Here is a 26,423-nt window from a genome sequence, read left to right on the forward strand (position 1 = left end):
CTCTCTCTCAACTAAACCTTTAATTGCAGCCGTCGTATGCAGATTATGACACTTCATTTGTGGTATTTTAATCCCTCAGCTAAAGCTTTACAGCCTCCCTGGAGCCCTGTGTTTTCAAGTGAAAGTGGGTGCATCCTTTCTGAAGGTTTTGTGTGTGCACACAATCATTTCAATTTCAGAAAGTCCAGCCGCGGTGGAATGACACTGAATCTGTGTCACGCTGATCCAGCTGAGCAGAGTCTCATTATTTATCAGAGAGTGTTTTCAGTCTCCCATTTGTTGCACCTCAAAAAAGCACTTTGCACTACTGAGGATGCTTCAGTATGCAAAATATCGGTTCACTTACTACATGCTTCACATAGTTTTGGATCATCACTTCATTCCTTTTTTGTGAATCCTCTTAATTTGCATCAGAATTTAAATTTTGTCCACCAGGTGCCTGCTGTAATTGTGTGTTTGTGTGCGTTTTTGCTTCCTGTTTTGTCAGTATTGACGGCGTGATGCGCACCATGAACACAGAGAAGCTGATCAAGACGCTGCCCATCATCCAGAACCAGCTGGACGCTCTGCTGGATTTCCAGGTACCGAGTGTCTTTGTGTGCTACATATGTGCGCGTCCTGTGTCAGCCATGCTTCGTTCACTTTCTCATCAAAATGTAAATTGAAACCGTTTGTAAAGTTTTGAAATGCATTGATAGGAGTATTAAATAAAAAAATCACACTATGGGGACAGATTGCACATCTAAGTGCGAGCGTCTAGGAAGGGCACGGGAGGACTGGGTGGGGACTCATTGGTGAGGGTGCTGTGGTTTGTGCCAGCGAGCTTCAAAGAGTGATAAAATGGATGGTTTCTCATTGAAATGCATACTGAATGTGTATTGAGGGAGTGTGTGTGTGTATGGAAGTGATGGGGTTTTTTATTTTTATCCCCTCCACCTAAACTAAATTGACATTTTGCTCGGTGTGTGGTGATGTGTTCGCTTCACGCCGAAGGGGGAGAGGTGTCTGTATTTGAAAGAGATGCTTTATTTTTCTGAAAAGCTTTGGAAAGATGTGAGAGCGATGCCTCCTTCACCCTCACACTCTCTACCTCTCTTCTCTGTAGGCCAACCCTAATGAGCTGACCAACGGTGTGATCAACTCAGCCTTCATGCTGCTCTTCAAGGACTCCATAAGGCTGTTTGCTGCTTACAATGAAGGGGTCATCAACCTATTGGGTACACACACACACACGAACACACACGCAGGATAAACAGCGAGCTTTCTCTCCTACATGTGTCAGGAATGATGAGGTATATCTGCAGTTTGTTTTTTGTGTGTGTTATGCGTGTCCTCACACTCACGCTCTTGTCAAGCAGATGTATAAAAACCCTCTCGCCAGCACATACACACACGTGTGCGCACAGTAGGTTTTGACAAGCTGTCATGTAGCTGCCAAAAGCTTCTTTTTCTACAGCCGATGAATGTTCCTGTCTTCTTTACTTCCTCCTTTCCTTACAGTACTGTGTAAAAGTCTTGAGCTACCCCTCATTTTCTATATTTTGTTGGGAAAATAATGTTTCAATAATTGATTTCTTGAAACACCATGTTGTAGCCATTTCCCTCATTGCCGAGGTTCAAATTTTTGTGAACGAGACGCTCTCATGACTTCTCGAGTGACAATACTGACCAGCTAATCGGTGGCATGCAGTGTGACGACATTACATTTTAGTACCTGGTTGGATCGTTTGGAACTGCGGCCAAGCGGGTGCTGAAAAAGTACCTGATACCAGGTACTATGACCTAATGGAAAACCCTGCAAACCGTGGTGAAACTGTGCCGAATCGATCCAAGTAGGTACTAATGGAAAAGGGGCTTTGGACAAGGTTTCTTGTAATTTCTTAAAGCAGTCTTCAGGAATATTTCTCCAGGCTTTTAAAGGACATTTAAAGCTTTTCTTTGGACGTTTCTGCCTTGTTCCATTGTCAGTCGAGATGATCCCACACTGGTTTAATAAAGTTGAGGTCCAGGCTCTGGTGAAGCCAATCCATGACTGATAGAGTTCCACTGTGTGTTTGTCTATCATAGTATGCTTTTACTGCATTGGGAGTGTTTGGGGGATCATTGTCATGCTGAAAAATGATGCTGTTATGGATGAAACCATTTCCAGATTATATTGCATTTTTCATCATAATCCGATGATACTTTTCTGCGTTCATAATTTCATCAGTTTTTAAAAGATCCCCAACATCACTGAGTGAAATGCATCTTCAAACCATGACAGAGCCTCCACCTCTCTCCTCACCTCCTCCTTATATACCGATTTGAACAAAAAATGTCAAATTCAGATTCCCTGCTCGATCAGACCTGTTGTCACTGATTTTCAGTCTGTGCCAGCCTTGTAATCTGACATACCTCAGCCTTTCCTCCCTGTTTCCCTTCCTTAAGAATGGCTTCTTGACAGCCACCCTTCCACTGAGACCATTTCTGACGGGGCTTCAGTGAACAGCAGGTCTCTAGTAGAACTATGTCAGGTCTTTGCTGGATTTTTTTTTTTCTTAAGGACATGACTTTCAGATACTCTTCAACTGCTGTAAACAGTTTTTCAGGCCTGTCACTTCTTCTTTTGTCCTTCATTTGTCCGGTTTTCTCAGATTTGCTGGCATATGACAAGTTGTCGGCTAACAGCTCTTCACCTCGTTGGTGCAAAAATGTTATTTCATGCCTGTCAAACTCTGTTATCACTGGCCTTTTTTCATAGACTCAACTAAACAAAGGCAAACAAATGATGTGTTTTGGTGACAGGCAAGTAATAAAGTGCCTAAAGATACAATTTAAAATTGGTTCTCTCTAACGGTCTCTTTTGTAAAGACACAAAACTAGTCCATGCCTTGAGTTGGGTGCATTTGTTAAGTCAAGGAAAAAGAATGGCTCTGAAAATGGTCAGGTATAAGAACTGGACTGGAAGTGAGTGAAAAAGCAGCCAATGTCCAAAGAAAGAACTGTGAAAGACTTGTAGAAAACCTGGAGAACTATTACTCAAGAAAACTTTCCAAAGTCTGGCTGCTTAGTAGATAAACGAGTAGAAATGAGGGGTGGCTCAAGACTTCTGACTTTCGTACTGTACTTCACACTTCTGTCTTCCTTTTTCCTTTTAAATTTGTATGTCTTTCCCTCTCTGTAGAGAAATACTTTGACATGAAGAAGAACCAGTGTAAAGATGCCCTGGACATCTACAAGAAGTTCCTTTACAGGATGACGAAGCTCTCAGAGTTCCTCAAAGTGGCAGAGGTATATTTTTCCACACAGACACCTTATTTTGAAGGCAATTTTGACCATTTTCCTTAAAGGTTTTTAAAACAAAAAACAAAAAACCTTTATATATACATAAAACCTACAGATATGGTGAACCAGAAATGCATATAAAGAGGGCCACATTTTTGCTCACACAGCTACTGTACACTCTTCAAACCAGAATTCCTAACTTGCCCTCCCAGCCCCACATTTGCTGCACACACTTACATATATATGCACCCAAAATAACCCCGAAGATGGAGCATGTGGTTAGGCGCTCCGTTAGCTCGCTCTCCCTCTGCTCCCCACACTCCTCCATCTCATCCTTTCTCCTCCCTCGCTCTTCCCTCCGCCCCTGACAGAGATGGATACTCGTGTGGCTCTCCTTCGCCCAGCGCCTACAGATCATCCCTCTTTCTGTCTTCCCTCTGGTGCCCCCTCTCTTTCATCCCTCCCGGTGTTTCAGCAGACTTGAAACAGTGAGATCAGCTGCTGTAACTTCCACATTAGTGGGTTTTATCTTCTCTCCATTAATGTACATAAAAATAAATGTTCCCAGTCACTTTCCTTTTGTCTTTTATAATTGGCTTTTGAGTAGCGCTCTGAGCTATTCATATATTTTTTTCGCTTCCATGTTTTACATGACATGATTCAAACATGTAGATTTCAGGGATTTCCAAGTCATCTATGCAGTTTATGACATATCCATAAATTAAATGACATGTTTCTCAGTAGCGAGCTGGTGCAGATGAGTCTGCTCCATGTGGTCATTAACGCTACATCTAAACGATGAGTAGTCAGTGTAGTAAATGTACTAAAAACAACTGAGATCTTGAGGTGTTACCTTTTTAGTTCAATGGATTGTTGAAGCAGATTTGCACATGAGGGTTGGGCATCATTTTAAGAAAGCAGCTTTCCACAGCAGACATTTTTGCTCAGGCCCTGCAGTTAGAAAGATTACCAGTGGCTCAGAACTGTTCTAATCAAAGGGAGCAACATGAACAGTGAGAGGACTCAGGTGACTGGACATTAGTCTTCATTAATTCTGAGATTTACCCCTGTTGTCGTGTGATTGGTGAAAAATGTCTGCAGTGTAAAAGGCCTCCTGTTAAAATGGGACCGTCCCATTTTTCTAAACTCTTAAGCTTTCGTTTAATAACTGAAAGCACCTGGATTGACTTGAAATGTGCCCTTGATATTCATGTTTGGTTGTTTTGTGATAAATGACAACAGGATAAATAATCAAAAGTATAAGTTGGAGGCCAACTAATTAAAATATCGTCTTTGGAAGGCACATGTTTAATTCTTACAGTGGCTGAATCAGACATTTTACTGACTTTGGACTGTGCAGCTAGCAGGGTAAAGACTGTTTAACATCCAATCTGACTCTTTTTACTTTAGGATATCTGTGTTCTCTCATGCAAGCCCACTGGTTAAAGTTGAAAAAAGGGGGGGGAAAGAAAATATGCTGTCTTTCAGTTCTAATGTTTTACGTATCAGGACATAATTTAAAAAATCCTCAGCAGGTAAACACAACCTCAGATGAACAGCAACATATGACAAATTGCACAATGTCCTTATTTAATTAAGAAAATGAAGCTAAAACACACAAACAGTTTATAGAAAATTAGTGCACCCCAGGACTGAGCAGCTTGTAGAAGCACCTTGAAGGAACTGTTTTCTGTGGGACTTCATTAGTTTTTCACATCATCTTGGAGAAATTTTGTCCCGCTGTTATTTACCATGTGTAGTCAGTTCATTGAGGCTTGTAGGTATTTGTTCATGCACAGTTTGCTTAAGGTACCACCGCAGCATTTCATTCAGGACCCCAAACACAGGAGCAAATCTAAAACAGAATGGCTGAAAAAGAGTCAAACTCCTCGTCCTTATCTGTCAGACAGATGTTTGTCTCTGGAATACTTTGGTATTCAGAGGAGTTCATGTTCAGCCCAATGACAACGTGCCCAGATCCTGTGGCTGCAAAACAAGCCCAGATTCATCACCCCACCTCCGCCGTGCCTGACAGTTGGTGTGAGGTGTTTGTACTGATATGCTGAGTTTGGCTGTCTCCAAATGTCGAGCTGTGAATTACAACCACACATCTGATTTTTATCTTGTCTGTCTAAAGGACATTCTTCAGCAAATCTTGTGGTCTGTTTAGATGCAGTGGAAACCTAAATCATGCTGCCGTGTTCTTTTTAGAAGGAAGACACGTTCTCCTGAGAGTCCTTCCAAACAAGCCATACTTATCCAGTCTTTTTCTAACTGTGCTGTCATGAACTTTAACATTTAACATGCTAACTGAGGCCTGTAGATCTGAGATGTAACTCTTGGGTTTTTGCCGTTTCTTTCACCTAGGGGTGGGTTTGCTGGGAAAGTTGTTAATTATCTTTCTCAGTGTAGAATGATGGACTTTGCTCAGGATTTGACTTTTAATCATTGTCAGCAGTTGTTTCTCTAAGATCATTCCTGATGTCTTTTGTCCTCAGTCCACTTACTTACAATGCAGAAGCAGCATAAGTAGGTTTTTTTGTTTTTAAATTAACTACACAATATTGTTGCTGTTCATCTGAGGGTGTATTTTAATCTTTTAAACCTTGCTTCAGACCAGATCATTTATTTATTTAAATGCTATCCTGGTCTAATAATTTAAAGAGGCTGTACATTTTTCTTCATTGACTCAAACGATCTTCAAGTAACAGGATTAAACGTTACTCATATTTCCTGTTGGTAAAGCCTGAAGGTGAGTTTGACAACAGGTTTGAAAGAGGGGAAAATAAGCTTGTTTATGTCGTGTCCTAGTGTTTTGGAGATGGTTTTGGTGCAGGTTATGGCGTCCTTTATGAGTGTTTTCAGAGTTATCACGCCATCCTTCATGCCTGCTCTCCCTCATCGGTCAGACATGTTTATCACTGTGCAGTCATTGTTGTCATTCACTGTTGAGATGTCAAACTTTTTCATGTTTATTTCTGTTTTTGTTGACACTGCCGCTGCATGAAGTAATGATTCCCCTGTTTTGTTTTGTTTTTCTTTTCTCATCCTTTTATTTTCACCAAATGGACCCCGCCCTCCTCTTTATGCTTCCTTCTCCATTTTATCCCACCCCCGACCCCTTCCTTTTTTCTTTTTTTTTCCTTTTGTAAATTTTGTTTTTGACGACAGCAAGTTGGAATAGATCAGGGTGACATCCCAGATCTCTCACAGGTCAGTGTACATCTCACCGTCCACCTCTCTAATTCCAACCTTCTCACCTTTTTTCCCCCAAAGAGTTTCTCCTGCAGCACTACTTCTTATCTCACTGCTCTCTCTGTGCTTTCATCCACTGACTCACACTTTATTTCACCCCTGCCTATGCCTGTTTCTCCCTCCTGACCAGTTGTTTACTTCCTTTTCACTCTCCACCCTACTCCTTTTTTGTTTCTTTAAAAGAAAGCTAACCTGAATTTACTGTTTGAATCCAGGCAACTCCATTCTGGTATAATTGATTTTGCTTTCCTGCTTTCCCTTTCACTTCTAAATACTCGTTACAGATATAAAAAAAAAAAAAAAAAACCAAAAAAACAGACTGAGCTGTGTTAAAGTTGGCCTGCTTAAGCGCTCCGGGCCATCGGCATGCCTGACGCCGATTTAAAAACCCCAAACAATGAGCTTTGGACCTTGAATCAATTAAATTAAAGTTAATTGCAAAAATGAAGGGCTTAAAAAAACAGGACAGCAACAGCACTTTCTAATTGTCAAGAATAAATTTTCCTTTTTGTTTGTGAGTTCAGTGGAATCGCTTGAAGCGTTGTTTTTATCCTCCCCGTGGTTTATGATCGAACATCAAGGACATTGTTTTCTTTGTTACACTGCTACCCATAAACACACATTATAATTCACTTCAATACCGTTAATGACCTGTTTCTGTTTGTTTGTTTGTGTTTGTTTGCCTTCTTTGTTGTTCTAAATGTGTTAAAAATAGAAGGCCCGTCCTTGGATTCAGTGGAGTGAAATTGATCACCAAGAGGGCTGCAGCTAATGATTGCTTTACCAATCCATCTGTTGGTTGTCTTAATTAATCTGTGTAAAATACTGCAGTAAGTGGCATCGTTAATTGCTTCATTTAGTTGGTCAAACAGCAAAAACTAAACAAAAAAATCGAGGATATTGGGTTTGTTGCAATAATATTTAACAGGAAAAAGGCCCAAATCCCCACATTAGAGAAGCGGAAACTGTTAGGCTGTGTACTATAGAACATTGTTTTTGAGAAATAATGAAGCTATTAATTGTTTTTCAAAATGATAGCAAAAGTATGATTATCTGGTTGTTTCAGATTCTAAATGGTGATGATTTGCTGCTGGTCTGTGTGATAGAGCATTATTAAAGTGTATGTTTTTTCTACAGAAGGCATTTACAGCGAAACTAGCAGACCTGCTGTACAGTATCATATTATTCTTAATGAGCAACAACAGTCAGTCAGTTAATTTTAGTTACTAGTTGGATGAGATCTGCTGTAAAGGGGGAAAAAAACCTCAACAATCAGACATTTCTCTGTTGGCAACAGTGGCGAAGAAGAACTTACTTTGAACAGGAAGACACCTCCAGCAGGGGCAGCCATCTGCTGCGACTGTAGAGAATATAAATGATGGTGTTGTTGAGGATATGTTGAACCATCAACAAGCGCATCTGCTTGCCTCTGTTAGCTGCCGTTAGCTTCTCTTGGTGTTTATTAGCAGCTCTTAGTGTCTGTTAGCTGCTTTTAGCCAGGGTTAGTGAAGGGTTTTTTGAAGCGGATGTAACATTGTTGGACTCAGACACTTAGTGAATAAACTCTCATTTGATGTGAGAATGTAATCAAACTGTTTATCAAAGGGAATGTTTTTGTTTGTTTGTTTTGTGTTTTTTGACACTTAACCCTAACATTAGCTAGCATAAAGTTAGTTTAAAACCAACTATTGTTGTTTAGCCAACTTGTTGTCAGCGATGTGGAGACAGGAGGCTGATCTCAAGCTGCTTACGTAAAATGCCAATAATGTGCAGTGACTTGTCTTTCCTGGCCACTGTATTCAAATATGGTTGGTGAACAAGCTGGCTTCTGCAAACCAGCTTTTTAATAGATGAATTATACGTTTATTAGAAGGCATCAGTTTGCTGGAAAAGTAATTACATACTGTTCTATGCATATTTATGATTACAGTGTCCTCTTTTCTGCTGACTGTATCTTTAAAGTAGCAAGTGTAGGCTAAATGTGGATGCATGTAATCAGAGATGCTGTCTTAGTGTTGGGTTGTGGGATTTCTTTTTGGTATTTTATATAACAATGAGTCAAAATTAACTTGGCATAGAGCAGTTGCTTCTGACAGATCTATTTCACCCACCCGCGACTTCTTTCATAGCACACAGCCACAATATGTGACTGATCCTGGTGTCATCTAGTTCCTTTGTCGCTGTCACAGTCTCTGCTATGCCTCAGCCAGCTCAGTTTGGTGCTGTTCAAATATCAGCACCATATCTCAGAAGCGAGTTATCAATTGGTGTGTCCTTGGCTGACAGATTCATCCATAACAAAATAATCATAAGCTGCAGCCCTGATTGGATTGACAGTTTATTAAATTGAGCATACTTTGGCTCATAGTTGAAATAAACTTGGGTGAATTTTTTTTCCTATTTTTGCCTAAAGGGAGGGGGAGTCTCCCACACACTGACACACAACAGTAAAACTTTACAGCTTGCTGGATCGCGACCTTGGTTATGCATTACTAAAAAATCATTAGAGTGTGAAGCTGGAAGTCAACAGCATGCGAGCTGACAGTGTGGGTGTTGAACTCATAGTAAAACTGCACAGTTTACTGTAGTCATTAAACAGACGTTTTTCTTCTTCCCCCTCCTCTCGCAGAAAACAAAAGGATCATACATTGTAGGTGGTGGGTTGCATACTCTACGCCCCCCCAATCCTGCTTAACCTCCTCCTCCTGCATGAACGTCTTCATAGCATGTGTGTGTGCAACCATACACACTTGCACCTCAAGCCCTCAAAGGCATGCTCTTCCCCTGTTTTTCGAGCGCAGAATGATCTGGTGTCAACTCAGTGCAATATGTGTGTGTCGGCCTCAGGTGGCAGTCGCTATCAAACGCGCACACACACACTCAAACGCGCACACACACAGCCTTGGCACGACAAGCAAAAGGCCATGAAAGCTCATGAATAGAAAATGAAGCTTCACCCCTCCGTCTTCATCTGCATGAAAAGAATCTCTGCAACGGCTTTCGGCTCAGCTCATTTAAATTCCGTCCTCCTCCTTTTTAGATGTTGTTTATTTCATACTTGTCATGCACGACATCATTTCTTCAACACGCATGGTGCAGGTGCTTTAATAGTGAATGACCCGAGCATTACTGCGTAATCACTGTCAAAAAATAAAGGAAACATCAGAGAGAAGAAAGCAGGGATTTTTTTTTTTTTTTTAATACTAGCACTTTTTTCTCAGTGCTTTCTAAAGTCAGAGGTATTACTGCTAAGCATCTTATGTTAAGAGCAAGGCATGCTCGTGATATTTCCCCCCCCTCTGAGAGTGTGTGTGTGTCAGAGCTAATATTGACTAAGCACACACACAGTCTTCTTTTCACCTATTCAGACTCTGCGGCAGTTAAAGATCTTTCTTTGTGCAAGTCGCTGTTTCTTTAACAACCAGGCAACAGTTTGGCAAGAACCCACTGTCTGGCCCAGCCTCCAAATGCCTCTTTGTGTGTGTGTGTGTGTGTGTGTGTGTGTGTGTGTGTCTACTGACAGCGAACTTTGCATTCTTGCGGACGGAGAGGCAGACATGACGTTGTGATATTTTCACAGTGAAAGAATTTCCCCTCCTCTCTCCAAAGCCAAAAGAGAGATGAACTATTCTTTTAATTGCTGCATGCTAAGTATGGACGACTGAAACTCCCACTTATAGAAATGATGAGTTTGGGTCTCTAATTTATTGGACTAGTGACACATTTTGTTTGCAGTCTTGCTTCTGTACACCACCACAGTAGATTTTAAATCACTGAGTCTGTGATTGACTGTGAAGGTTTTCAGAGGTCTAACAAACATTTTGCATTAACTGTTTAAAAATTGCAGCCATTTTTATACATATTACCGTATTTTAGAGGTTTAAAACTGACTGACAGGCACTTTCAGTTACAGTTCCTTGTTATTCTCTAAAAATAAAGCAGACTTAATATCCAAAGTTGATTCAAAGTGTTGAATTTTTATTTTTTAGGCTTTTAACTAATTTTAAATGTAAGACCCAAAGAGATGACAGTGTGAGTGAGGGAGGCTGTCATTAGGCTCTAATACTAAAATAAACCTACCAGAGAGGAACAGCAAGAATTTTCAGTGTGGCAAAATCAACAATTTGGTTCATTTTTTTTTTTTTTAAAAAAAGGGGACGGCACCGGCCAGCTCAGGAACACCAAAAAGTCCCACCAAAACCCCACAGGATGTGACTAAAGATGTCAGAATTATTTCCATGGTTAAGAAAAATAAATTCACAACATCTAACCAACTCAGGAGCAATCTCAAGGAGGTATGAGTATTATTGTCAGAGTGTAAAATCAAGAGACACCTTCATGAAATACAGACTGTTTACAACAAAGTGCAATCCACTGGTTACACTGAAGTACAAGAAGACCAGATTAGACTTGGCCTGCACAGTTCTGCAAAAAGGACAAAAGCCAAATCTGCCAAAGCAACCCAAGAAAAAATTGGACAAAAAAAAAAGTCAGTCACCTGATGTCAAACCAACACAGAGGCTTTTTAGTTACAAGATACAGAACTGAAGATGGAGATCTACAGACAAGCAGCAGCTAAAGAGAGCTGTAGTAAGGGCCTGTTGGAGCATCTCAGTGAATGTTACGCCCCAGTCTAGGGGTACAGGAACGCAACATAAGTTTGAAAAGACTGCCCCGCCCTGGTCCCCAAAACCATACACAGAGGGAAACCAATTCCTTAGTGAATCGTGTTTTATTATCTACACTGCAAAAATGAAGCTCCAGGGTGAACAAAGGCCAAAATAACAAACAAAACAAGCTAAGTCAGGAGGAGGTGCTATCTAAAACCCTATGTGAAATCAAACATCAAACAAAAGACAAGCGCTACACCTAACTCCCTAACTGAAATAAACAGGAGAAAACAGTGCAAGGAAAAACAATACGGCAGCTCACCCCTTCTGTTGCAGTGCTATTTACAATGTGCTATGTACAATGAAAGCTAATATACACACTATATACAGAACTCAGAGAAGCCGCACAAATCGCAAGCACAAAAGTCTCAAGTTTTGGAGGCCAGGGTCAGGTCTGCTGCTGCTGTCAGTGGCTGCCCCGGGACAACTGCTGGTGAGGGATTTGAAGAAGATCACATGGCCAGGGGACCAATCAGCAGCCGTCAGCTCATCTACTCCGGGACCTGCAAAGACTTAAAGGCACAGACAACAACAGCCACCAAAACAGATTATGGACAGGGCCATAACAGTGAAGGAAACACAACATCTGTTGATGTCCATGAGTTTGACCTCTATTTCCTAAACAGTTTATGCAAAACTGTTCGTTGAATTAAAGCTGAAAGTCTCCCACGTGGTGTTGTACAGACGCAAAACTCTGAAAATGTTGCCTTTTCCCAACAAGTTATGGGCATCACTGTAAATGAGCCATTAATTGCATCAAGAAAATACTGTAGGCATTAATTTCATTAATGAAATGTGACAGATTGATTTATTTGCCAATTTTATTTTTATATTTGAAAAGGTTCTGGTTGTATTTTCCATCCCAGTTTACTTTGATGTGATATATATTCATTTATTTCAATAGAGATACTTTCTTTTTCCAGAAATCTATCGTCTTTATCTTGTTTAGCTGTTGGTCTCAATTTTTTTTTTAGCAGACAAAGAAACACACTTTGAATTACAGTCTACTTATTTGTGTAAATCAGAAATACCTAAAGAAGCATCAGAGCAATAACAAATACATCATTTATTAAGGGAAATACTTTAAAATAGGAAATGAAGTAAAGCTAAATAATGCAAAGCTATGTTGAATCAGTTGATGTCATTTAATTGATTTTGTTTAATTTTTATGTCCCGTTTAATATAATGTAATTATTTCTAATTTTGGCACTCGTGGTCCTCCGTAGCTCTTAAAAACCATTGATTATGCAGCGATAGTGCGGCTGCCTGGCTCGCTGTCGCCTTGCTGTTTTGCTGTGGTCTTTTTTGGCATTAATGAGGCACCTAACGAGTGCAGAAGACGTCCTGTTGTGCAGTGTCAAACAATTGGAGTTGAACTCGAAGCTGCAGCCGAACTGTTTTATCTGTAGAAGCATAGCAACAGTCCCCAAGTAACCCACTCGCTAACTGGTACACAACAGCTCAAATTTAGCGCTGCTGCCTGGTGTCGTTGTACAACAAAAGGCTCTTTAAACACTCCTAGCCTCGCTTGTTTTTAGGAAAAACAAGCGAGGCCATGATCTCAGTCTGCAAGTGCAATAAATGCAGAGAGAATTAGTAAAGCTACAGCAGAGGCACACTGACAAGTCAGAGGTAAAGAGTACAGCCTGGCATTGTTTGACAGGACGTCGCGGTGTGAGGGCACTGCAAGATGAATAAGACAAAGAGGCAAACGTAGCAAAGGGAAGGCCCGGCATTGAAATGATCGCTCTGTGCTCGGGAAGTCAAGAGAATAAGGCGCAGCCTCTCCTCTTCAACTTCTTCCTCACTCTTTTTCAACCTCCTCCTTTGTTGTGTCTCTCCTTTGAGTCTCCTGCTAACAGTGTGAGTGTTTTCTGCATGTTGCCTTGGCTATTCCTGGAGCCTGATGTACTCTGTTACCTTCCTGTGAGACCAACTAACTCTGGGTGCTGTTTGTGTCTGTTACTGTATGTGTAGGTGGGGGTTTTTGTTTTTTTGCATGTGAGAGAAACAAGTTGAGCGGATGACTGAATTTCCTCCGTTTCTCCCCTCATACTCGACTCTCAGGCTCCCAGCAGCCTGCTGGAGGCTTTGGAGCAGCACCTTGCCTCTCTGGAGGGCAAGAAGACCAAGGAGCTGAATGCAGACACCAGGTAGACACGTTATAATTGGTCAGCGGCATCAGCCTTTCTCTAGTTTGCGTCATTTGCATTTCCATCATATGAAATTTCACCGTTCCTCCTCGAGAGTACTCCCTCAAAAAGAAAAATTGAACACCACCTCTGTTTTCTCCCCTTTCTCTTATGTTTGCAGAGCATCCACCCTGTCGAACGCCGTCTCGTCTCTCTCCTCCACCGGCATGTCCTTCAGCCGCATGGATGAGAAGGAGAAGCAGCAGGCTTTGGAGGAGGAACAGGCCAGATTGCAGGCGCTCAAGGTAACAAATTTTATTCTTTTTGGCCAAATTGTTTCTGGATCAAAGCAGGGCAGAGTCAGAGCTGCAGCAGCAGAGAGGCCAGCAGCAGCAGGTCAAGTAGTTACTGCTGTCTCCCCTTTCAAGAGACTTTTCAAGTGGCATCACTTGATTCAATTTATTCGATTTCGTGCAGCTCCTGCCAGACACAGCCATTTCTTCCCACATATTCAGTAATGCTTCAGTCGTTCAGCAGCCTTCGATGAATGAAATCAGTGCAGGCTTTTATTTTTAGATATATATATATATATATATATATATATATATATATATATGTGTGTGTGTGTGTGTGTGTGTGTGTGTGTGTGTGTATATATGTATGTGTATATGTATATATAGATGGATGGATAGATATAGCGCAGATAATGTCGTAGTGTTCAGTGTTGAATGCTCATTTTTATTGAACTGTATTAGAGCAGCTTTGCATGATTCCCACAGTTTAAAATGATGCTCATTGTTCTCACTCTGAGTTTTGATGAAACTTTGGTTGTTCTGTTGTCATTGAACAGCAGATGGTTGGAGCTCATCCTTTCTCTTTGACCTCATGCAGGCCAAGAGCAGACGAGCTGTGTGACACAGAGCGTGAAACCTATTACGTCTACACATGCTCAAAAAAACCATACCTGATTTTAGCTCCTCCCCCCTTGAAAGTCATGACTATGTTAAACTTGTGCAATAAGCCACCCTGAACCTAATGTTCACTTTGAAGACAAGGAAGAAGTCACAGAAAAAGATGGCACAGGCCACATAAAGTCGCTGAATGTTTTTCTTGGATGCTTCTGGACATTAGACAAGAACTTTGTGTTGAAAGTTCGATACAGTGGGACAAAATTCAAGTGTAAAACCCAGTGAATCTCATAAATGGACAGGCGTGCTTCCAGCAGCATTCCTGACCCTTGGGCTCAGACACCACACGCTCCTCCACTGTCGTTGCCAGTGATGGTCCTCGACATTAAAATCGGGTCATTTAGACACAGAAGTCGGGAGTGATGCAAACGTAAATCAGGTGTGGATGTTGCTTTTTATTGCTGGAGTCGGAGTGCTTGTTATAAGTCTGTGCTTGAAGCTCTTTAAACCCATCCTATAATCCAGCCTGTCTATATGGAAATAAAGAATAATAGCCTCACAAAAACCACCTCCATGACGAGCGTAGCTGCAGTCCTGTCTCTGGAAAAACTCTACTGCAAATCTCCTGCAACATTTAAGCACTTACAAGTGGGGAGGAGAAATAAAATCCATACTGCTCCACTTTGCTTTAGACCGGCTGTGTTGTTGCGTTGCTGCTGAAAGATTGTCGAGTAACTTTGGCGAGTTCTGAACTCCCAGTCGAGGATAAAGGCCAGCAGTCTCAGTGGCGAAGTGAGCAATAGAAAAGTCAAGTGTAAAATGTGTTGACGTTTCTTGCTCCAGCCCTGGGAGTCCTGCCTTACAGCAAACTGTAATTGAGTAGGAGCAGTGAAGCTACAACACAGCGACTCAGTGTGTGTGTGCATGTTAAGCGTGCTTACATCCTGGCAGAAAAGATACAGTACGTGTCTCCCAGTGTTACTGGGATCTCTGTGTGTATCCTGGCAGATTACACTTGTCTGTGTGTTGCCAGCCAGCCAGCGCGCCTAGGTGTGCGCTCGCGTGCACGTGCTTGATTGGATTTTAGCACGCTGTTTACTCCGTGCCTTTGGTTGCCCCCTGTTTCTGCCAGGGTCCACCGATTACCTTTTGGGTTTAGTAAGAAAGGAGAGGGGAGATAAAGTGAGAGCGAGAGCAGAACAGAGTAAAGAAGAGGAGCTGAAAAGAGAGAGAACGAGCTCTGGGGTTAGCGGGGGTCGTCCAAATACTCTAGTCCAGCTGTCTGCGCTCTCTGGTGTCCATATGGACACATGCACTCACGCTCAGCTACTGTCCAGCTGGGGCCTCAGCCAAAACAATAACAGCAGTTCCCATTTGTTCCTCGCTGCACTGTCAGAATAACGATGAAGAGGACTCGGCCTGGCTGAGGCCGGCGCGGCAGCAGCGGGAGCTTCTGCCTATTAATCCGCTCAAAGTCCAAAATCCCTGAAAGGTGGACGAGGTTGTAAAGTGCAGTAGAACATTTGCATACATTGAAAGTTCAGGCTGAAGTGAAAATGCCTGGACAAGCACCTGAAAGCTTAAACATTCAAGACGTTTTATTGTCATTATGCAAGCAAAACCATGACAGTAAGGCAGTGATCCCTCACAGTGTGTAAAAAGTGTTGGTTCAAGTCAGTTTCTGGCCACTTTCATTCTCTTTTTTTTTTTTTTTTTGACTTATTATTATTTTTATTGTCCATTTTATTTCTAGTTTTGCACTTTAGTTTTCCTTCTTGTTTTAAGACGTGATTTATTTTTTGCCACTTATTCTCTAACGTGTGCCTTTCTCTTATTTTTGTATGTATTTCTCCTGCTGTCTACTATTTATATTTCTTCCTGCACAGTTGGTGTTGAGCACCCACAGTTTCATTGTACATGTACAATGACAATAAAGGGCTATTCTATTCATTCTATTTATTGCTTTCTTTTAACTGGGAGCACTTTGGTCAGAGCTGTTGTTTCCTTTCTTTTTCCTTTTTCTTTTTTCTTTAAACACGCACTATCAATAAAGTATATGGACATATGTGCATCGATCCCTGTGGAGAAATGAGTTCATTGCCACAGCGAATCAGGGGAAGGACACGAGTGTGAGACGAGAAACAGGCAATAACAACAGCGAGAATGACAAAAGCGAGCGATGTGGTCGCTGAAAACGGCACTCGAAGCTTCAGCGTCTTCTGTGACTCGCATGGAGAAACCGATATTAGTTATTTTTATTATCATGTGTTTTAAATTTTAACACAGATGACTGAGAACAGAGTTGCTTGACAGTTGGACGTCTTCCGTCGAGCTGATCCTGATGCAAAATCTTTATATTAATGCAAGAGTTAAGAGTCTCTAGAGCTGCAGGAACACCTTCAGAGTGCTTTGATGATGATTTGATGAATAAATTATTTAAAACTGCATTATCCAGATGTGTTTCATAACCTGACGGCAGGCTTTTTTACTCCTGTTTCAGCTAAATGTAAAGGCGTGCGCAGCTCAGGCTTCACATGCGTTTGAATTCATCTTCCCGAATCAGCGGAAAAGGCACAAAATTCTAAACCTGTTATTGTTTTCTCCAGTTTGGTTGGACTCTGCTGATGTCGGTGTTTCTGTCACCAGAGAGATCCGCATTCAGCGTTTCAGCAGCACCTGAGTCTCGGGGTCAAGCGCTGCTGGACTTTTTAGCATCGCAACAAAAAAGAATTTGCTGGAAACAATTAGTTTTAAAGTACTTTACACTAATAGCCTGTCATTGTATTGTTGTGTGCGCTGAATCAAAAACAACACGGCAGCCTTGGCAGGCGAAACTGCACAATAATCTGAGGCTGGGAATTCATTTGGCCTGGCTTTTAAAGCCAAGAAGTGACTCTGTAGATCCCCAAAGCGTACTTTCTCCTGTGTATTTTCTCTTGCTCATCCTTGCGTCACGTCATTCATTTGTGAGATTAGATGCCTGAATCAAAAACAGCAACACAAAGCTATATAACTGCGGAGGTTTAGGGTGGTGCTTTCCTCTGTGGAAATGTGTATTTTTCTTCATGTGCACACAGTGTGTCACTTCCCCCGGATCGGAGCTTGTTGGAAAAGAGCCTCTTGTTTATTTCTGTGGGAAATAGCTGTTTAAGTGTTGCCTTCCTGGTCACATTGTGCTGTTTTTCACACTCCCGGCTGTGTGTTCTCCTTCCAGGACCAGCGCCTGAAGGAGATCACCATGCAGACTCCACCCTCTGCCTCCCCCAGCAGCCAGTCGATAGGCAGCGCCAACAACAACAACCACGTCACGCAGACCCCGGAGTTTTTCAGCTCCACGCTGTCCACCAACAGGTGAGCACGCTGCACAGCCAAACACCTCCCTCACACAGTCATACTCATCACACTGAAAAGGAGCCATTAGCTTAAATATGCAGCGCTTTGTAAAGATGTTCAGTAACGAGCACAGGTGTGCACGTTACTGAACAGGTCGGTGAGGAATTTGCATTTTACCACCGTCCTGTGTGCAGCAGAGATCTGACTTCATGCTGCAAGCAGCAGGTTTTGAGACAAGAGCAGCACATAGAGTTCTTAAATGAAACCCACTTAGTAATATGGTAACTGATACAGCACCACTGACCAGCTACAGTGTAGCTCTAACACCAATGCACTGTGTTAGACGTAGACAGGGGTTACTTTGTAACTCATCTAAAACCTTACGCTACAGCCTGACGTTCACCCGGAGAAATGTAACTCCACGTTACATCAGCACAGTCTGCAACACTTGTGATTGGTCCGTTCAGTTACATTGTTTCCTCCTGTGTTAGTAGGCAGCTACTTTTCAGTACGGCTGGGTATCGTCACTGATTTCTAGAATCGATTCGATTCAATTCGATTTGAATCTGGGAAATTTTGCCTCAGACAGTCAGAAATATTATAATTCAGATCAGTACATTTACATATTTTTGCATCTATAAAAAGGAAGCTGACACTTTCCAGACTTTATCAAAGGTGTGAGCATCACAGCAGAGGCCTTTGTGTCAAAGTAACTGAAGATAAAACAGAAAAACATGAAGGTGGTTTTCCTGGCCTGGGTTTTATAAAAATATTCTGCAGTTCATCAAAAACGAAAGAAAACCATTAATCAACATATGAACATTACCTCTGAAGTTACAGCGGTTTTATTAGAGACACGGCTAACGTTTTGCATTTTGCATCATTTTAAAAAGTTTACATTTGTTCAGTATTGAACGGCAGAAATTAGGTTTTCTTTTCGGAAGTAAGTAAAAGGGAAAAAAAGAGCGGCCGACTGCGCTGTAAACAACAGTAGACTTGTGCGTAACAAGCAAGCGAATAATGCAGAAAACAGATTTTTAGACGGGAAACTGTTCTTGAAGTACAGAGAGAGAGAGAGAGAGCTGTGCATGAAGTGTACGATGTTTATGTGAAGCGTAGTTTGAATCTTCTTTTGCTGCTGGTTCAGTCAGTATTGTTTGGAGAGAGATCAAACTAACAGCTCTAGAATCAGCGCAAAAAGGGCGTAAACACAAAGCTTGGACCCGCCGAAACATCAGAATCAGCGAGCTGTCGGCTTTCAGCCCCGACCGTGTCCGTGCCGTTGGGTGAGAAAGGCGACATCTCACTGATTCTGATCCGTCGGCGGGTCCGCGCTTTGTGTTTACGTCTTTGTGCAGAATCCGTGTACCTGCTCTTATTTACTGTTTTAGCTGTTTGGTGGTTGTCGAAACTGAGATTCTGGCATTTCGGGCAAAATAAATTTATATTAAAAAATCGATTCAGGATTTTAATGAATCGATATCACGTTATCCAAGCCAGAATCGATATTAATCGATAAATCGATTATCAAAACCCACCCCTACTTTTCAGACTGTCATCTGGATGTGATGCACAAGCAACAAATGAGTTAGTGATTCGTTTTCTGTCAAGTCCATGAAACATATTGGCTTTGATTTGAGGGTGATCATGTGACTGACGTGATTTTTATCCTGGCATCCTAGGTGAAAATCAGTGGGAGCACTGTTGAGTTCCTGCCTCTTACATACAGTCTTGTCATTGAAACCCAGTTTGCACTGGCGTGACACATTACTAAATCTGTTCTTTAGTTTGTATGAGTGCAGAGCCCGTATAGGAAGTCTGCAGACAGACGATAACCACTGTTAAAGAGGAGCTGATAGAAAACTTAAAAAGATGCATTTGAATGATGGTGATGCTGTGAAGATCTAATGTTGTGATCTAACCTTACATTACGCTGTCACTCGTGAACTTTGTGCAGTATGAGGAGAATCGGTCAGGACATCGTCCTTGTTACGTTCTTACTACAGGAGATAGTCCACTGCAGACAAGTTCTCACTACTGGAAACACTTAAGGAAGCTGCCAGGAGGCAGGACACATGACAGACTTAATTAGCTAAACTGTTCTCACATGCCTGAAATTCAACATCACGCAGACTTTGCTCTGGAGACATGATGACATTTACATTCTTACTCACAGCTCCGGTGGGTGAAATATTAGGGCTGCAGTGGGTTTTAGGTGCTGGTGCCCAGCCATTTGAACTCAACAGGAGGTGCTTTATATTATAATACAGATTTTCAGCTGAAGTTTCAAGATGTTAATGAACTTTTTAAAGACAGTAACAAACCTCCTCTTGTTGTGCAACAGAGATTAAAAATATATATTTGTTTTCTGTCAGCGTGCATTTTTAAAAAGAATTCTTATCTAACACAACACATCCTTCTCGTATCTCATCTCCGGCTGTAGCGGAGGTAAAGTAAGACTATTTATTCTTGATAATCAGAACAGAATTTAGGCCCAGTGTGCACGCTCTGAATTTACTGCTCCTAACTGCTTTATTGCTCTCTGGAAGTTTTTACAGCCCTTCAGAGCGGGAGGATTAATCTTTATCTGTGACAAACGAACATTTTTAGTGGTGGCTTTAGCTATTTATGCTCAATTGATTAAATATTAATGCTGCGTCTCCATCTGTCTTTCCGTATCTCTCTGTTCTCTCGCTGACTTACTCGACTCCTGTTCCCCTTTTTTCTCCCCCTCCTCCCTCTCGACTCATCCTCATTTCTTTCACCCTCTTTTTCTTTTCTTTTTTTTCTGCTCGCCTCTTCTGTGGCTTGCCTCTCTGCTTTTCTCTCCTCAGTGTGCCCAATCTGAACAGTGACCTGTTTGATCTTCAGCCGGCCTTCATCCCTGCTGTGCAGAGCACTCCTTCCATCTCCAACGCCAATAGTGCCTGGGGAGGTACGTTACCTGCATACATACACGTTTTCATTTATTTTTATATATATTTATATATATAAAAATAAATGCACCAGCAGGGATGCAGACATGCGTATAATCAGACTTACACAAGTTAATTTATTTCTGTAATATCCCCTCTGGCTGCCACTCGAGCACCTGTGTCCATCCATCTATCTGACCATTCGTCATGGAAACCATCCATCCACCACCATCATCGTCTCCACCGTCATCGTGTTTTCTTCAGGGGCTAATGTAGCGTGACCCAGTCGGCGTCTTGTGTTGCGTTCCAATCTCTGCTGCTCAGTACAGAAGTGAGACTCACACAGCGTCTCCTTGTTGTTTGTTTGAGGCTGAAAAGCTGAGAACAGACTGCACCCCAACAAATTTGTGTGGAGGGGAAAAAAAAGAAGAAGGTCGACATTTCAGCGGGTGCAATCGGCCGCTTCGGATCAAAATGTAGCGCAAAGATGCGTCTGTAAGCTGGGCTAGTGCGGCGTATTTAAGGCTTTATGATAAAGGATTATGCAGAGTTTGGCCACATTACAGTCAGAGCGACTTCCTCACTTCAGATATGAGCCTTTCACATTATCAGGGACTCTGACCCAGAAGCTCAGATAAATGTCCCCCGTACTTTTCTCAGAAATACCACAAAGCTTACTTGCTTCAGGAAATGTCAGAGGATGTAAGATTACGAGATACTGATCGGGTTTTCAGTCGGGCAATAGATGGAGGATGTATTTTAAAAGAGTACTTTAATATTTGAGGGAAATATGCTTCCCGCTGTGCTGGGGAAAACTTTACAGAGAATGTGTGGCTAGCTGAGACCACGAGTTGTAACGTTCCCATTAAAGGGATGCACTGACTTGTCCCACTTTTTCAGCTGGAATGATCCTTTTTAGGTATTTTTCTCACTCACACTTTTACCACCGTACCAAAAAAGAAATGGTATTCACTTCATTTATTACCATTTTGGTTCATTCAAGCTCAGTTTGAGTCTTTCATGATTGCACTAGTGTTTTTTCTCTGCTCTGTTTTACTGTGAGTACACCACCTCACACAAGAGACGGGTGAAGTGAAGATGATAGCAATCAGGTAGAAGACGGCTCCTTCTCCCTGCTGTAGATGCACTAAAAGCTTCCCAGTAAGTGTAAAACCAAACATAATGAGAAAGAGAAAGAAAGTGCTTTTGTTGGAGCTTTTCAGTGGGTGTCAACAAAGCCAAACAAACAACAACAAAAACGGACTTAAAAGCTGGTGCACTGCTGCAGAAACATGGTATCAAAGGACAGCACAACGTGTAATATAGCTGAATAGATTGGCCCCAATGCTGAGCTTTCTGAGCCAGCACCAAACCAGTGTCTTCCTTTACATACACGCAAAGTTTTAGTCAGGGAAACTTGTGCCGTGACAGAATTGCCAATTACAGGTGCACAAATAGCAGCATGCTAGTTGTTAAGACGTCACTTTTTCTGAATGTTGTAAGAGCAACATTTTACATGCAGATAATTGCATATCTGTGCTTTATGGTGACGTTTTTGGGGCGTATTCTTGTTTTGTGGATCCCACAAAAGACGCCCGTTCCCCCGAGGCTTCAAGCTCCTAATTCCAGTCGGGGATGCGGAAAGACAAAAAGGTGCGTCAGTGGATTTCCTCGTGCACTGGCTTAACTCTCCCGTGAAAGGCTGACGTCCCCGACAGCCTGCGCAGAATCCCGAGTCATCGAGCAACAACAATAGCAGTACACTGGGGACTGTAGCGTCCGTGCTCCTAATCTAATGGGATTAGTTAAGCAGGAGGTGCTGGAATCCTTACTTAAAGCAAAGCTGTGACTTTGGGCCTGTCTGATGGATGGATGTATGTACAGCTGTTTCCTTTGTAAAAGTGTGCCCGATAAAGCGTCTCCAGCTGCTATCTCGCGCAGCCTAAATAGCACAAACGGTGCTTTAATCAGTCATATTTAATTGCATTCCTCAGGACTGGACAGCCAACCTCTGCAGCAGAGCGGCCCCGCCATGACCGTAGATTTCGATGCTGTGTTTGGGAATAAGGCCACACCCAGTAACAACGGCCCGCAGCCTGCAGCCGGTAAAGCCTCCTCTGCCTGACTGTCCGGGCAGAGCCAGACTGAACTAAACCTTTTCCATCTTTTTATTATATAACTTTTGGCTTTGCTGGGAACAAAAGCTTAACACTTTACTAACCTTCTGACTTGTTTCTTGCGACTGAGTGGGTGTGTGCAGCTTGCTCGCTCTGTCACATAGACCTTTTGTAACACTTCAAACCCGAAGATGACTTCAGAAACAAATGCTTCCAGTATTTTTTATTGTTTAAAGGTGCATTGTTATAACTGGTACATATTATATCCAGGATCTGAGCGTGACCTAGACAGTGTGTAGGTAGCAGAACAGCAAAAGTCACAGCCATAGCTAGTTGATGATCTTTCAAAATAAAATGCATATACATCTAGCACCTTTTAAGACTGTTAATGTGTGTCCATGAGGCTGATTTTAAAAGCAGTGGTTGCAGACCACGGCACAAACGTATGCAATGAACTTGCAGACTCTGAAATGGTTGCTCGAAAGCAGGGACCAAGTCTGTGACCACTCACAGTCAGCTGCTGTCCTCAAAGAGACTTTGTTGGATCAAGATGTAGACAAAGCTGCATTGAGATGGAATTAGTCTGCAGTTAAACTCAGTTGGTTAAGTTAGTATTTACATGGAATCTGTTTGTGATAAAATGGCAAAGATCGCTGATTTACTTTGATACACCGACGTTCACATTACCTGCTTGCACTCAGAGTCCAGGCAGAACCTCATACATCTAAAACTCCTCCACAGATAGTTGCTGCAGGGCAGCAATGTAGCTGCAACCTCACATGGGTACATGGGTAACATTGCTTCTAAATCAGAATATAACCAGAATACAACCGGTTAAGCCAAGTCATTTATTTCAGAGAGATGGGTTACACTCATCAGACCGACTCATATTGATTGCAGTGTTCTGACAGTCTGTTCATAAATTAGACGGTAATTATTTGCAGACCTTTCCAAATCCACGTGAGAGTGACTGGAGCTGGTGTGAGTTTGGAGACAAGTTGCCGTCCACCAGTTTATCGTCGTCTGACCCCAGAGAGGGTGGTACACACTAAATTAGTTGGTCACCACAATCGGGCAACCCCATAGATGTTTTTCTAGTCAGAGGTTGTCATCCTGTTTTTCCTCCAGTGTGATTGAGGCATTACTGGGTTTCTTTAATGTGCAATCTTTTTTAAATTTGAGCATTTAAACAGATCTTACCAAGCTGGAAGAAAACTGCTAAATACCCTAGTTAACTTCTGTTATCATTGTTAGTAGTGAGATGATTCTGACAGAGTGAACAGAGCTGAATCTATGAATACACTGTAAAGAATATTGTTGAATAGAGGAGTCATGATGTGTAGGAGGCCATCCTTCAGCCTCCTCGCCTGCTGCTGCTGTTGTGTCCTCCCTGTTATGGTAACAGCTTTGGACTGACTCTGACTGGCTCTTAAGTGTTGCAGGTCTAAGCCTTTTGGCTCTGAGCCCTCTTATTAGCTTACTTTCCTTTAACCTCTCAGCAACTGACACAATCAATTCCAGCGCTTCTCAACCCTTTAGAGTCCCGAGGCACTCCTGCAAAGCATATAATTTTAAGGCACACCGAGTTATCGACCACTCCAGAGAAGGTACAGCAGATAAGAGCGACTACCTGCAGAGGTCATCTAAAGACTATTTTCATCATAAAGGGAGAGGGAAGTTCAGAAAGAAGTGCAGGTTTAACTGCAGCAGCACGGAGGAAGTGTGCTGTGACTTCATTGGGTTTGTTTTAAATTAATTAAAGGGTTTTTTTTGGGTGCTTTTATTTCACACTTGAGGAAATTTACTGAAAGGTGTTTCATGGTGCCAGCCATTTTCACTGTGCTGGCGTCCATCAATCAGCCTCACCGGGATTTATCGTCCAGCTGTTTCGGAGCAGCATTCGCTCCACGCGCAGTTCACACTCGTTGTCGGGACGACTTGATCATAGCACATTTGTCACACAGATCGCTCGTCGTAACCTCGAGGAAAGAATATCCTGAAGTCACCTGGGTGAAATGTTGTCACGTTATCATTGTTATCCGGAGGATTAGCTGTATTTGCACAGCTGTAGCGCTGCCTCGTCAGACACTCTTAAAGCCGTTTCACTCCAAAGGACCTGAGTTGTGACTTTGCTCGGGAGCTGCTCGCTCTAATCTCGTCTAACCCTGTCAGTCTCCTCTGCTCAGATTTAACAGTTGGAGGCGTGCAGCTTGTTCCTGGCTCTGGACGGAGCGACTCTTTCTATTAATAGGGCCTGTGTCGAGGCTGCCACTACAACTACCAATACACCATCTGGGCCACTGGCAGCATCGCATGTAAAATCCCCCTGTGTGTATGTGTGTGCTCATGCATTATCTGTGTATTTCTATGCGTGCTCACATGTGTTTGTGAGTCTGTGCTCACACGTCTTCTGTCATTTTACTCCATCCCATCTGTCTGCTTCTGCTCGTCTGTTATTTGTTGTTGTGGTTCACACCATCCCCACCTTCCTACTCCTCCCTGTATTTCCTCTCCCTCCCTCTCCCTGTCTTTGCCTCATCGTCTCCCCATCACACTTCACAAGGCAAAAATCACCCAGGCAACTCCTTTCCATCTGCTCTCCTCCTCCTCCTCTTCCTGTCTGTTTTTCCTCCCTTCTTAATTAATTAATAATTGATACTTTGCCTGAATTTTGGCCACTCTTAAGCTGTATTTGACCTCTAGTGATCTTTTCAAGATTTGAGTTTTCTGAAGGACAACAAGCAATTTCTGCTGGTTATTCTAATGAAGGTGCTCTGCCTGCTACTGCTGTGTCTGTGTGTCCGTGTTATTTAAAGCAGACTTGTAATGCATGCTTACTGCTGTGCTTCACAGTTGAAAATAATCCTTATAGTATCTTACAATGGCCTTGGTGCAGCCCCTCAGTGCATTCTCTGTATATGGGAAGCTCTCCCTTGGAAGTTGGGAGGCAGTGGGAGAGAGCTGTGTGCTGTCAGGGATGTTAGCCTCTGACTGATATCATAAAGAAAAAAAACCAGTTTGAACTGACCTCGTTATTCTAAACTCTGTTTAACATTAGCAGCCACATATATGTGAGAAGAAATAAAGGTATAGTTCTGCCCTAATTCTGCTGCGTTCCTCTGTTTATGATCTTATCTGGTTTTGTCAGTGCAGCTTTCTGTTATTAACAAGCTCATAAAGACTTGCACAGGTCGTCAGTGAAGAAGTCACACTCTTAGAAAGGCCTGACGCTTGTTAGTCGCTTTGTGTAAACTCGTGATGATAATCTTCCTTCTCAGGCGGGACAAGTCTGAATTGAGTTTTGTCACATTAGCGTGGAAGCTGCGGCAGAACCAGATGAAACACTTGGACGGAGATTAAATGCACATCTTGTACTTCCTAAGAGGACTGTGTATCTTCAGTTATTACCTGCATAAAGGATGGGTTAATAGGGTTATGTTGGAAACACAGAATAGAGTGGTCTGATATTATTGAGTTTCCTGATCGTAAAACTGATTTATGATCATTTAGTCATCAGGATTCAGATGTTTTAAAATGGGGATGTGTTAGCTTTAGCTGCAGTCTGTTGGCATGATATAACATACTATATGTATCAAGTTAATAAGAGGGACTTTTTGCAGGAAGAAGTCGCTGTTACTTTGTGACCTGATTCAGGGCTTTTCACCAGGGAGAACAGTGTGGTGTGTGGCAGCAGGGTTTGTTAATGTTGATGTACTGGGTGAGAAAAGTAATCCTTACTGTGTGTTTACATACACACTGAAATATAGATGAATATATCAAATATGATGTTAAACTTGGTGTTTTTGACCAAACGTAATGCATTTATAGG

The 26,423-nt window shown here is 42.2% G+C and overlaps 1 protein-coding gene across 2 annotated transcripts in view; it reads left to right on the plus strand.

Annotated features, from left to right (window-relative positions):
- The window catches only part of LOC309697627 (phosphatidylinositol-binding clathrin assembly protein), a 110,306-nt gene that overhangs the window by 59,641 nt on the left and 24,242 nt on the right, over positions 1-26,423 (plus strand). The window contains exons 5-13 of one of the 2 annotated variants that reach the window (XM_082519680.1): positions 488-581; positions 1,106-1,217; positions 3,164-3,270; positions 6,436-6,477; positions 13,257-13,342; positions 13,503-13,626; positions 17,444-17,580; positions 20,397-20,497; positions 22,472-22,582. In XM_082519680.1, coding sequence (XP_082375806.1) covers positions 488-581; positions 1,106-1,217; positions 3,164-3,270; positions 6,436-6,477; positions 13,257-13,342; positions 13,503-13,626; positions 17,444-17,580; positions 20,397-20,497; positions 22,472-22,582 — 914 coding nt within the window. The remainder of the gene's footprint in view (positions 1-487; positions 582-1,105; positions 1,218-3,163; positions 3,271-6,435; positions 6,478-13,256; positions 13,343-13,502; positions 13,627-17,443; positions 17,581-20,396; positions 20,498-22,471; positions 22,583-26,423) is intronic. The other variant, XM_082519681.1, reaches the window with a different exon arrangement.

This window comes from Aulonocara stuartgranti (genome assembly GCF_965226115.1).
Source record: "Aulonocara stuartgranti genome assembly, chromosome: 3".
Classification (NCBI taxonomy): domain Eukaryota; kingdom Metazoa; phylum Chordata; class Actinopteri; order Cichliformes; family Cichlidae; genus Aulonocara; species Aulonocara stuartgranti.